Consider the following 13,169-nt stretch of genomic DNA (forward strand, 5'->3'; position numbering starts at 1 on the left):
ATTGTATGAAAAACATTGATATGAGTTGTACCTAGAACGGTACAAGACGATATCAGTGCAAGCCCAGGATCAGAACCATGGCAACTGTCAAGTGAGTCCTTAAGTATTTAAGAAATACTAAAGGATAAATTCCTCAAAGATCGAGGAAGAATTAGAGTAACGTAATGGAAGCGTAAATGTATTAGATTATGAATCTAATCCATCATTGGATGTTTCTTCATTATGAATGAAGAGATAATCAAATATCTCTTTATTATGACTAAAGAGATATTTGGATGGAAACATTAAAGTAATGACTTTAGTGTGTTCCATTATGAATGCAAAATATATTGCCATATAGAAGTTTACAACAATGTTGTTTAGATGGGAAAGTTCATTTATGAACTCTCTATTCGGTTCCAACCAGAAAGTGTATGACACTAATGGGGCGATAGCTCAAGCCAGGGAATCAAGGTCTCATCAAGGTCCGAACTCAAATGAGAGACTGAACCACATGATTGAGAATCATGTATAATGGTGACGTCGTTATTCTCAAGGTTGCTTCTATGGATAACATATAGATATCCATTGTCTAGGCCTACTACTCAGCCATTTATGAAATGACTACAGAAGAGGTATCATCATTGATGAACAAGCTGATTGGCTCTAGTATAAGTGGGAGATTGTTGGAAATGTGCCCTAAAGCCAATCATATGATGATACTTTACGGACATTTCACATGTTAAACTAATCTAGTTTAACTATAAAGGGCAAAGATTATTGTTTGAGCCGTCTCATATAAATGTTATATGCTTAAACGATAAAGTCCAAGGAATATGTGATTGGGAGAATGTAATCTAATGAAGTTAGATTCATGAGACCATTCTTTCGTAGACACATCCTAAATGTTCCTGATCATAGGATTGCCAATTGGGCATTGACAGTCCGTCAAGATCGGTACGTGCTATGTCTTCTCTAAGGGAGAGTGACTAGTCTCGAGTCATTGGTGTGTGTGACATCAAGACAAGTACGTAGGTGCTCAGTAGAGAATGAGTTCATTGAACGCGATCAACGAAGAGTTCTCATACTCATGTCACATGAGAACTCATGGTTGGGATAATGCAAATTAGTCCTTTGACCAGAGGCATCACAGTTGTCTTGTGGTTAAGTACTTGATCTTTGATTATGTTAAAGTCTCCCCCTCGGGGTGTCCACGTGAAGGATTTATTTTGAAAAACATGTTCATTTGAGCAACATCATATGGCATGCAATTAACAATTAAAGGCGGAATCATGCTTGCATGTACTCAAAAACAAAACATTACCATGAAATTCAAAGCCTAGTAGATTGGTGAACCATTAATCAACTCAAAACAAAGTGAGTTGAAATTATTACCTTTGTAGATTCCTCTTTGCATAAGCAAAGGCTAATCACCCAAAGAGATAGGGCCTTCATTCCTTGCTTCTTAGATCCATGGTTTTGAATGGAAAAATAGGTTTCTCCAAGTTCCCAAAATAGGGAACCTCTAAGTCTCTTCACCAAGGTTTGATTGTAGAAGAAATGAGTGACCTTGGAGTAGTAGGATTGCTAGATGTACCCTCCAAGGTGTTGGCCTCTTTAGAGAGAAAATGGAGAGACAATTCTCACCCATTTTCACCCAAAATAAACCCTTAATCACATAATGAATATTTGGCTATAAAGTCCTTTATATAGTCCCTTCAAATAAGTGACCTAAAGAACAAAAACCCTAATTCATCTACATGGCCGGCCTACTTTGTGATTTTTGGGCTTTTGGGCCTTTGTGAATCTTTATTCATTAAGTTGTCATACATCTTAAGTCAATGGGCTTGACATTCGAAGCCCATTGGGCCTTAAGGTCCAAAACTATCCCGAGGTCTTTAACGAACTTATTCGTTTGATTAATTAACATATTAATTAATCCTTGCCATAAATAAATGATTAAACCATTTAATCATTCTTACTCATTTCCGTTTAATCTTCAATCTCCACCTTTTATGGTGTGCGATCCATTAGGTTCCTTTTAGCGAGGCAGTGGGCGATTAAAACCATTTTACATCGATTGTGAATTGAAACAATTTTCAATTCTCCCTTTAGTGGTTATACACGTATAGGGCTTCCACAAACCATGGTTGATGCCTAGCAGCATGTCATGGTTACCCAAGCTAATCAGAAGAGGTTAGAGAACCTATTCAGTTCGGGATTACAAATGCAATACGGTCCTTCTCTAATCTAATACTCTTGACCACATTGTTTGGTATGATAGTTTATTTACTCATGTCTATTATCCAATGTGAATCGTTTGCTTATATGATTTCCTTGAATGTGATTTGGAACGCATTCCCCAATCTCATTCATACTCTGGCCAGAGATTCCAAATCATATCATAGAGTATTCTCCCTCAACTGTTTGAAGGTTAGAGATCCCTTGTTGCTCATTCACTTGTCTCCATAGCTAAGTGGCTTAACCCCAACGATGCCGTGACACCCCGAGGGGGTGAATTAGACATAATCAAAGATTAAGGACTTAACCACAAGACAACTGTGATGCCTCAGGTCAAAGGACTACTTTGCATTATCCCAACCATGAGTTCTCATGTGACATGGAATATAAGAACTCTTCGTTGATCACGTTCAGTGAACTCATTCTCTTATTGAGCACCTACGTACTTGTCTTGATGTCACACACACCAATGACTCGAGACTAGTCACTCTCCCTGAGAGAAGACACAGTACGTACTGATCTTAACGGACTGTCAATGCCCAATTGGTAATCCTATGATCAGGAACATTTAGGATGTGTCTACGAAAGAATGGTCTCATTAATCTAACTTCATTAGATTGCATTCTCCCAATCACATATTCCTTGGACTTTATCGTTTAAGCATATAACATTTATATGAGACGGCTCAAACAATAATCTTTGCCCTTTATATGTTAAACTAGATTAGTTTAACATTTGAAATGTCCGTAAAGTATCATCATATGATTGGTTTTAGGGCACATTTCCAACACCACGACATCGTTGGGGTTAAGCCACTTAGTCATGGAGGCAAGTGAATGCGCAACAAGGGATCTCTAACCTTCAAACCGTTTGAGGGAGAATACTTTATGATATGATTTAGAATCTCTGGCCAGAGTATGAATGAGATTTGGGAATGCGTTCCGAATCACATTCAAGGAAATCATATAAGCACACGAATCACATTGGATAGTAGACATGAATAAATAAACTATCAAACCAAACAATGTGGTCAGGAGTATTAGATTAGAGAAAGACCGTATTGCATTTGAAATCCCAGACTGAATAGGTTTTCTCTACCTCTTCTGATTAGCTTGGGTAACCATGATATGCTGCAAGGTGTCACTCATGGTTTGTGGAAGCCCTAAACGTGTGTAATCACTAAAGGGAGAATTGAAAGTAAGTTTCAATTCACAATCGATGTAAAATGGTTTTAATCGCCCACTGCCTCGCTAAAAGGAACCTAATGGATCGCACACCGTGTAAGGAGGAGATTGAAGAAACAATGGAGATGAGTAAGAATGATTAAATGGTTTAATCATTTATTTATGGCAAGGATTAATTAATATGTTAATTAATCAAACGAATAAGTTCGTTAAAGCCCTCGGGATAGTTTTGGACCTTAAGGCCCAATGGGCTTCGAACGTCAAGCCCATTAACTTAAGTTGTATGACAACTTAATGAATAATGATTCACAAAGGCCCAATTAGTCCAAAATATCCTAATGGCCGGCCATATTGTTTAGGGTAGTGAACTTGGACTTATTTACAAGTTTGCCACTCAAATGAATAAAGGTATAAATATGACTTTATAGCCAAAATTCATTAAGGGTTTGTTTTGGAGAAAATTGGTGAGAACTTGTCTCTCCATTTGTCTCTAAAGAGGCCGGCCACCTTGGGGGGTGCATCTTGCAATCCCACTACTCCAAGGTCACTCATTTCTTCTCCAATCTCTCCTTGGTGAAGAGACTTAGAGGTTCTCAATTTTGGGAACTTGGAGAAACCTATTCATCCATCCAAATCCATAGATTTAAGATGCAAGGAATGAAGGCCCTCTCTTTGGGTGATTAGCCTTTGCTTATGCAAAGAGGAATCTACAAAGGTATAAATTTCAACTCACTTTGTTTTGAGTTGAGTTTTGGTTCACCAATCTACTAGGCTTTGAATTTCATGGTTAATGTTTTGTTTTTAAGTGCATGCAAGCATGATTCCGCCTTTAATTGTTAATTGCATGCTTATTGATGTTGCTTAAACGAACATGTTTTCACAAAATAATCCTTCACGAGAACCCAAGAGGCCGAGACGTGTTCCTTCCTCGGTCGCAATCGCAAGACGCAGAAGTCAGCCGCGCACCCAACGCAACATCAATAAATTTACTCCTTGGCCGAGCTCGACCGACGAGTTGGCATGCCCCGCATTCACCGAATGACGTAGTTAGCTTATAGATTACTCGGCCTGCGCACCACGTAGGCTTGGTAGTTTTTAGGGTCAACAAGGATATTATAATATGTTGGAGGTCCACGATATGACCGTAGTTGCGAAATCTTCGAATCGTTCCAAGACTCACCTCACTTCACTACGCCACAAGTGAGACATGGTTAGGAGTTCTTGTTGAGCATATTGGAAGTACTTGTTGTTTTTATCTATCGTTGAGTCCCAACGACGATCCATGAAGATTATGCCGCATGTATCAACTCGACCAAGCCATGATACATCAATAAAGTCAACGCCAAAACATATTGCGTCTACATCTACATCATCAAAGCATCAAGAGATTGAAGTCATGCAAGCCGATTCCAGACAACCTTGCTGACCTCTACACGACGTCATTGCCGAAGTCAACCTTCCAAAAGCTTGTCCGAGGAATTGGTATGCCTAACTATCATATGTAATGCTTGTAGTTCACATTTGGAAGTTATGTCAAACTCAAGGGGAGTATCCAGAAGTATACTCACTTGATCTTAATGTACTCTTTTTCCCTACGATTAGGAGCATTTTTCCTACCTAACTAGGTTTTAACGAGGCACCCATCCTGGGCTGATCATACCCTTGTGAGTTCTTCTACTTGTGTCCAAAAGATGTATAGCTTTGACTTAATACAACTTCTCACTTTTCTCCTTAGTCTATGGGTTTTTCTCCCACCTTGGGTTTTACCATAGCAAGGTTTTGTGAGTTTTACTTTTTATGCATTATTCCATTAATATGAGACTCGCATTCGCTCATTGTGCCGACGACTTCATTAACTATACTTACTTCATCGCTAAAGACTTGATACGCCATTTACTTGAGTATTTACACACTCAATGAAGAGTGTTGCAGTCCTATTAAATTAGGAATGTAATTGTGTAAATCCTAGTATATCTTCGAAGATCTCTTATATTCCTATTAGGAGTAGATTACCTATTAAATGTTGTAATCCTAAAGGGTAAGGAATTAACCTTCCCTACTGCTATAAATAAAGGCACAATGGGGTGGAATAACACACACTCACAATTACACATCTCTCTCTTCTCTCTCTATATGCCGCACCCTCTCTCTTCATATGGTTTCCATAATTGTTCAGTAAATTATGCCTACAACATATATATATTTGTGGGTAAATTACACAAAATTATCTCAACTACAGATCGAGCCACAATCTCATATTTTATGTTTTAAATATTACAATGTCATATACCTCACCTTGTAAATTTGTTGCAAAAAAAGTAAGATCTCTGTCAGTTTTTCTATCAATTTTTCTATTAAATGTTGACATTACTTGAGGCGGGACCCACTCCTTAGCTCTATTGGATAGAAAAATTAAAAATAAAATCATATAAATATTTTTATAAAAAAATGTGGGACCCACCCCTACAAACCTGTCACCCTCACTTTTCTTTTTCAGTCCGCCTGTCTCCCCCCAACTTTCCTTCCTTTACCACCAAAACCACAACCTATTCCCTCACCGCTGCCCTAACATGCCAATTACCTCATATTCACCAATTACTCACGTCCAAGACTAGGCTCACCACTAGCACCTAACCGCCCATTTTCCAGTTAAGGAATCCACGTGGGTGGCCTGGATTGGCACCTTCTCTCCCTGGACCAATCCTACAGACCCTTGTGTCTGATTAACCTTAATCTTTGCCTCGACCATTTTCTAGGCGACTTCCTAGGTGAGTTTAGGAGACAAACACCATCGCCACAACTACTGTTCCATTGATGCCATCGGTCTTGCCTTTGAAGAGAACAGTGATGGTGCAGTGGTATGGATTAGAGCGGAATGTGGTAGGGGGATGAGTGCCATGGGAGTAAGATGGAGATGAAGGAGATTAAGGAAGGAAATGGTGGTCTTGGAGAAGAAATGAGACACCATTAGAACAAATTGGGAGAAAGGCAAGAAAGAGAGAGCGATTGAATTGGGAGAGAGTTTTTAAATATTTTAATTAATAATTAATTTTTTATCTAGTTGGACAAGAGAATGGGTCATATGCCTACCACGTCAACAGTTAACAAAAGTTAGTTGATACATGTGGCATTGTCTTCATAGATTGTCTTTAGGACTCAATGATGGATGAAAAACCGCAGGTACTTCGAATATGCTTAGCAAAAACTTTTAACCATATTTTCCACGTGTAGGGCAGTGAGTTGAGTTGAGTCTTGAAACGACTCGAAGATTCGCAACTAAGTTTTATATCGTTGACCTCCAAAATATAGTATTCCCACAGTAAAGACATAACCATTTAGGAACACGCCTTTTGTGGGTTTGATACGTAACTAGTGTTAGCATAACAAACAAGACAAGCATCATTCCAAGGATCAAGAAGGTTGGATGGGCTTGATGAGTAGGGATTAGCTCAAATCTGTAATACCTTTAGGGTAGCGAAAAAAAAACATCTTTAATGCTAATTTAGTGACTACGTGTAAGCGTAGTGCTGCTTTTTTACCAATAGATCAACAATGAAGAATAGATCACGTCTAATGCAATGACTTAAGTACAACAAAGCGCAAAGTTGAACTTAGTCTACTTAGATATGGAACTTTGAGTTTCACAACCTCTTCAAAGGTCTCATTTGCATCCAGCGTATGGATGATCCTTCATCTCAAATTCCATCTTCAAGTGCGAGGCGATTTCTCTAGCTCTTCCAAACTCTTAGTAAGATTCATGTCATCGACATAAATTGCTACTCTAGGAATTCGGAATGCTTATTAATTTAACACGTAAGAGCGTAGTTTATTGATATCCATGACTGATCAAATAATCACTTAGACATGTATACCACATTCGTCCGGATTACTTCAATCTGTAAATTAAACACCTCAAACGAGTTGAGAGAGTGTTCCGCAATCTGGAACTATTTAAACTAGTTCATATAATTCTTCAAGAACTTACATGTAAATCTTTATATCAATATCCCCATGGAGAAACACTAATCACATTCATAATGGTGCAATCAATCACAAGGCGTTTGTGAGAAGCCATGCGCCATAAATGGTGCATTACATTGCACTATTTCATTCATCTTATTACACTTCCTTTCCCACTTGTAACATGACAAGGTTACATAAGGCAGTGTAGGAATGACAAGTTCAAACACTCTTTGTTAAGGAACTTAATTCAACCTCATTGTAATTTTAGGTTGCCAATCAGTTCTACGTTGTCACTAAACAACAAAACGCAGTTCAATATCTTCACTTTTCATTTATGTCAATAGCACCATATAAGTGAACGTCATCAATGATAATCTCATTCTAATTTCATATCTCACCCAAACTAGTATACTGGACTAAGAACTTCAAGTGTCGAGAGTTATCCGGATTAATCTCATGAGATGGAAATGGTTGAGACAATGATCAATTATGGATTTGTTTTGTACCATGTTACTCATCTTCTAAGGAAGTGAATCCTACGAACCGAGTGCTATGTCGCGCTTCAGGTTAATGATAGATTGATTGACTATCCGCTAGTGTACTAAGCCTTCCAACAGGGGCGGCCAACTGTTATTTAGGGGATGACACACCCTTCAGAGATGTCACGTCGACGTCCGTTATTTACGTCTATTTTCGCTTACATGTTCGTATTTGGAATATGATCTCGTCACTTTAGCTTAGTTAAAGAAATGAGTCCAAAGCAACTTTCCGAAAAACTAAAATATGTTTAGTATGTGTTCTTTTTTATTCGGAAAAAAAAAAAACAACTTGTTGTAGGCCTTTTTTGCTAAGAAATTATAGAGAGAGGAAGAGGAGCGGCAATCAAAGAGAAAAGAGAGAATTTGGTGAATTATGTGGGGTGATTTTTCACACCTTGCGCCTTTATTTACAGTTGTAATCCTTGTGTTTCAAGTAATAGATGACAACTAGGACACTATCTAAAATATATTATGGAACTATGTAACGATTCAATAAGATTTATACAATCACAATTCATAGTACTGCACCATATCTATATTTATTTATATGACAAAAGGTAATGCTAAGTAAACTAAATTGGAAATTAAATAATGTGTCACTAATAAAAAAATAAGTATGTTAATCAACAATTCAATAATAATTCAATAAAAATTTGTAAACTAAATAACATAGAAGTTGATGATTAGATTATTACTTAAATTTTTATTAACGTGCTTATTTCTTATTGATGACACATCATTTAATTTGCAAATTTAGTTTACATCACCCATGAGAAAAAGGTAATAGCAAGAAGAATAAATTTGTAGACAAAATTTGCAAACTAAATGACATGGAAGTTGATAATTAGATTATGAGTAATGCTAGAGAGACTAAATTTGTAAACAAAGTTTTGAAAACTAAAGGACATGAAAATTGATGATTGGTTTATTACTTACACGTTGATATACGTGCTTATTCTTATTGATGACATATAATTTATTTTACAAATTTAGTCTTCCTAGCATTACCTTAGATTATTACATAAGTGTTGATTAATGTATTTATTTCTTATTAGTGACATGTCATGAAGTCTTCAAATTTAGTCTATAAATTTAGTGTATCTAGCATTACTCCTTAAAAAATCTACAAATTTCAAAATTTTCTATGTTTAGCCAAAACACGGTCGTTTGGTTAGTTAGAGTGGCCGCCTTCTTCTTCCAGCTGCCTTCCCGGCACTCAGCATTTAGGGTTTAATCATATTTGGATCAAAACCCTTAAATTTCATTGAAATGATGAGCCTTTCTTCAATCTCCCGGTTCGTCTCCTCCTCTTTCGGCCTCAAAAATCACAAATTGTCAATCCTGCAGTTCTCTACGGCGGCGGCATCGGCTGAAACAGTGTACAATCACCTGCAGAGAAATGGTGGCAACGTAGAGGAAATCCTAGCGTCGATTCAGGTGAAATTGGACTCCAAATATGTAAGTCAGGTTTTACAGAGATGCAATGGTAGCCAATCACAAATGGGTCTTAGGTTTTTCATATGGGCTGGTCTTCAATCCACTTATAGGCACAGTTATTTTATGTATAGCAAAGCTTGTGAATTGTGTGAGATTAGGATAAAACCGACTGTGATCTTCGATGTTTTGGAGGCTTATAAAGTTGAAGGGTGCTTTGTTAATCTTAAGATGTTTAAGGTTGTTTTTAATTTGTGTAAAGAAGCTAAGCTTGCTGATGAAGCTTTGAGGGTATTAAGGATAATGCCGGAATTTGGTTTGCGTCCAGATACTACGGTGTATAATGTTATTATAAGGTTGTTTTGTGATATGGAAGATATGGATATGGCTGAAAGTTTGGTGAAGGAGATGGATTTGGTGGATCTTTGTCCCGATTTGATCACGTACATGGTATTGATCAAAGGGTTTTGTAATGTGGGTCGGTTAGATGATGCTTGTGGGTTGTTTAAGGTTATGAAGGAACATGGTTGTTTGCCTAATGCTGTGGTGTACTCGGCACTTCTTGATGGATTTTGTAGGTGTGATAACATGAAGAGAGCTTTAGAGTTATTGAAGGAAATGGAGAAGGAAGGTGGGGATTGTACTCCTAATGTAGTTACATATACATCTGTGATTCAAAAGCTTTGTGACAAGGGATTGTCGACGGATGCCTTGGTTATTTTGGACCGAATGGAAGCTTGTGGATGCGCCCCAAGTCGCGTTACAGTTAGTTCTCTTATTAAGGGTTTGTGTGTGGAAGATCGAGTTGAAGAGGCTTATAAGTTAATTGATAGAGTTGTTGCAGGAAGTAGTGTCAGCTATGGTGATTGCTATAGTTCTCTTGTTGTGTCCTTGGCAAGAGGTAGGAAACCTGAGGAGGCAGAAAAGGTCTTTAAGATGATGGTTGATGGCAGGGTCAAACCAAATAGTTTGGCCTGTAGCATTATGTTGAAAAAACTTTGTTTGGATGGTCGGGTGGTTGACGCTTTGTGCTTGTTTGATGAACTTAATAAAATGGAATGCTTGTCTTCCATCGACTCTGATGTTTATCCTGTTCTTTTAATGGGACTTTGTCAGCAAATGCATTTAGTGGATGCTGCAAAGCTAGCGAAAACAATGCTAAAAAAAGGATTTAAACTGAAAGCTCCTTACGTTGACAATATAGCTGAGATCCTGAAGAAATCTGGAGATGAGGAGTTAATTAAGAATTTGACTATAATTGCAAGGTGAAGTTGAACAAAAGAAAATCTTCATTTGTCTTGGAGGTTCCCATTTGTTTATCTGGTTGTGTTCTCCTACTAAGCTCAAAGTCTCCGACCAAGAAGAAAACAATTGTTGAGTTGAGCTGGTAGTATTTGCATATGATATGTCTGGGAAGTGGAAATGACTAATGGTAATTCCTGGTAGCCGCTAAGTACTTTGACTTTATGTTGTTCTGAATTCATCAAGCTGATGCCTCAAATCTATGTGAATGATATATTGAATAGTGTTCATAAGTTCTAGTATCAGTTTGATAATTCTAGTTGGAAATATCAGTCTACTTCACTGCAATAGGAAAGCATGTGAATAAGCAAACTGCATTACTCCTTTTCTTTTTAGTTCTTTTATTAGATTTCAGCTTGTGTTTCTGTATTAGGAGAGGGAGGTAGAGGATTACGACTGCTGATATTCAGATGGAATTTCAAATGTCTCCTCTTTTCCTTATGTTGTGGATGAAAGACGGTAGGTTTTTTGCTAGCACAGTTGCAGTCTCATTCTTGGTGGCCTGTGATTGTATATATGCAGTCTTGAATATGTGGATTTGAGGCTATGAAAATTTTATTCCTTTGAATAATTGAAAATGAGGCCAAGAATTTTCTCCTTTTCAACCGACCTCATGCCTGTACTATTCCTCTACCTCTTGGTGTTGAATGCCTTACTGGCTTTTCTAACATTCATTCAACCGCATTGGATTTCTGATCTAGTTTTGCTTCACAGTAGTTTATACGTGGTCTTCTTTGATTTTTAGTTTTAATAAATATCTCTCGATCATATAATAAACGACGGGCACGCATAACAAAACTGTGAAGAAATTTGATCACAACTATTACTTTGTTAGTGTTACCGAGGTCTCTGCAGTCTGCTCATGGCATTAGTGAAGAAAAGTTAATCAAAACAGCGATAAGCTGATACAGTTCATCTATTCCTGAACTTTCTCTGTTACTTTAGTGTTACTGGTTCTTATGTATATGGTCCCGTTTCTGAAGTTACTTTTGATATCTTGGTGCCTGTATTCTGTATGACCGGAATGTTTCTTCCAAGGCCTGACATTAACTTTGATGTATGAAATTACAGGATGACTTGGCTCCCATCATATATCTTAAATGGCCAGATGTAAATGGCTGGGCCTTAAGAGAATTGTGGACGTGTGGCAGTGACTTTGTTGGGATTATTTCAGTAGCTTACAGAACTAGGCACTTGCATGGTAAGTTGGAATTTTAGTTACATATTTATCTCTCTTTCCCTCATCTTCTCTGACGAAGAAGTGATTTTGCTGATGGAGAGATGCTCATCTTTGTTCATCTTAATTATATGTTTTCAACAGTTTGACATGACACTGTTTTGATACCCAAGGAATCGTCATGGTTTAGATACATTTATTTTTTATTTTTTGAGACTCGAATGTCTCCTAGGTTGAGCAAACTAGTATTCAGCTACTTCCGCTCATCCATCCCTTAAATAGTTGCAAATTACGTATGTGATCAGTAACCGAATTGAATCTCAGGGCGATACAAACCTTTAAAACACAATTTTTATCATGGAATTATGTTATCTAGTCATATTGATTGTTCTTGAGAAATATGGAAAATTGTTCAAGCTATGTCAGCTCGTTTTTCCTATCATGTGATGTAGTCCAATGTGGAATACTTTGATGATTAATTGCATATTAGTAAATTCTAAGCGTCAGAAGGTTTCGTTTTATGGTTCATAAAGTGGCCCGTGGTTCTTACACTTGTTTCTTAGCTGACAAACCTTTATATTGAGGACAGGATAAGTTGGAAACCTTATAAGAAACAAAAATAGACGACGAGGAAAGGCGACAAGAGAGGTAGGTATACCAGATAAGTGAAGTTCGTGATAGAACGACGAGGAGCTAGTTCCACCCCAATTTGATACCAAAGCACCAATTGTTGTACTTGATGTTCATCCTATACAGGTGCCTGTAGTCATTCAAAAGCTTTAGTGATTAGCTTCCTGGGTTCAGAGGGGAAATGTAATTGCTTCGGTTACGATTATTACTGCAAGTTTTTATGGCCATTGGGATTCCATTAGTTGGTATTTAAAAATTGTGAAATGACTTAGCCTGAGGTTTATCATACTTTAGTGGTAGGATTAGAGCTTTAAATCACTAATTTAACCACTTAAACATGTCCAAAATTTTACTCGCCACCAAATGATGTAGCAATTGACATATAGGAGTGAGCTTGTTTGAAAATGCTTATTTAAATAGCACTTTTGCTCATTTGTGAGCTTCTATTAGGCACAATGAAATTTATCTTTATATATAAAGCCAACAACCCCTTTTGGGGTCACAAGCTTCACCAAAAAATTTTGGACAAAAATGCCTCCAAACAAAAAATTTCAAAAGCAGCCCAAAATAATGCACCAAATAATGCAGAGGTATATTCGTCATTTTAACAGTGTTTTTTTTAATAATTGATTCATTTTGTACATTTTCTTTTTTTAAAAAAAAAAATTAGTACCTCACAATAAGCTAGCAATAATGTGATTCAATTAGTTTTTCATTAAA

The 13,169-nt window shown here is 37.2% G+C and overlaps 1 protein-coding gene across 1 annotated transcript; it reads left to right on the top strand.

Annotated features, from left to right (window-relative positions):
• Positions 1-9,063: 9,063 nt before the first annotated feature.
• On the top strand, positions 9,064-12,720 carry LOC103437149 (pentatricopeptide repeat-containing protein At5g47360-like). The gene is made up of 3 exons (XM_008375601.4): positions 9,064-10,772; positions 11,714-11,843; positions 12,409-12,720. The coding sequence occupies exon 1, from the start codon at positions 9,176-9,178 to the stop codon at positions 10,607-10,609; it is 1,434 nt and encodes a 477-aa protein (XP_008373823.3). The 5' UTR covers positions 9,064-9,175; the 3' UTR covers positions 10,610-10,772; positions 11,714-11,843; positions 12,409-12,720.
• The last annotated feature ends 449 nt before the right edge of the window (positions 12,721-13,169 follow it).

This window comes from Malus domestica, chromosome 06 (genome assembly GCF_042453785.1).
Source record: "Malus domestica chromosome 06, GDT2T_hap1".
Taxonomy (NCBI): Eukaryota; Viridiplantae; Streptophyta; class Magnoliopsida; order Rosales; family Rosaceae; genus Malus; species Malus domestica.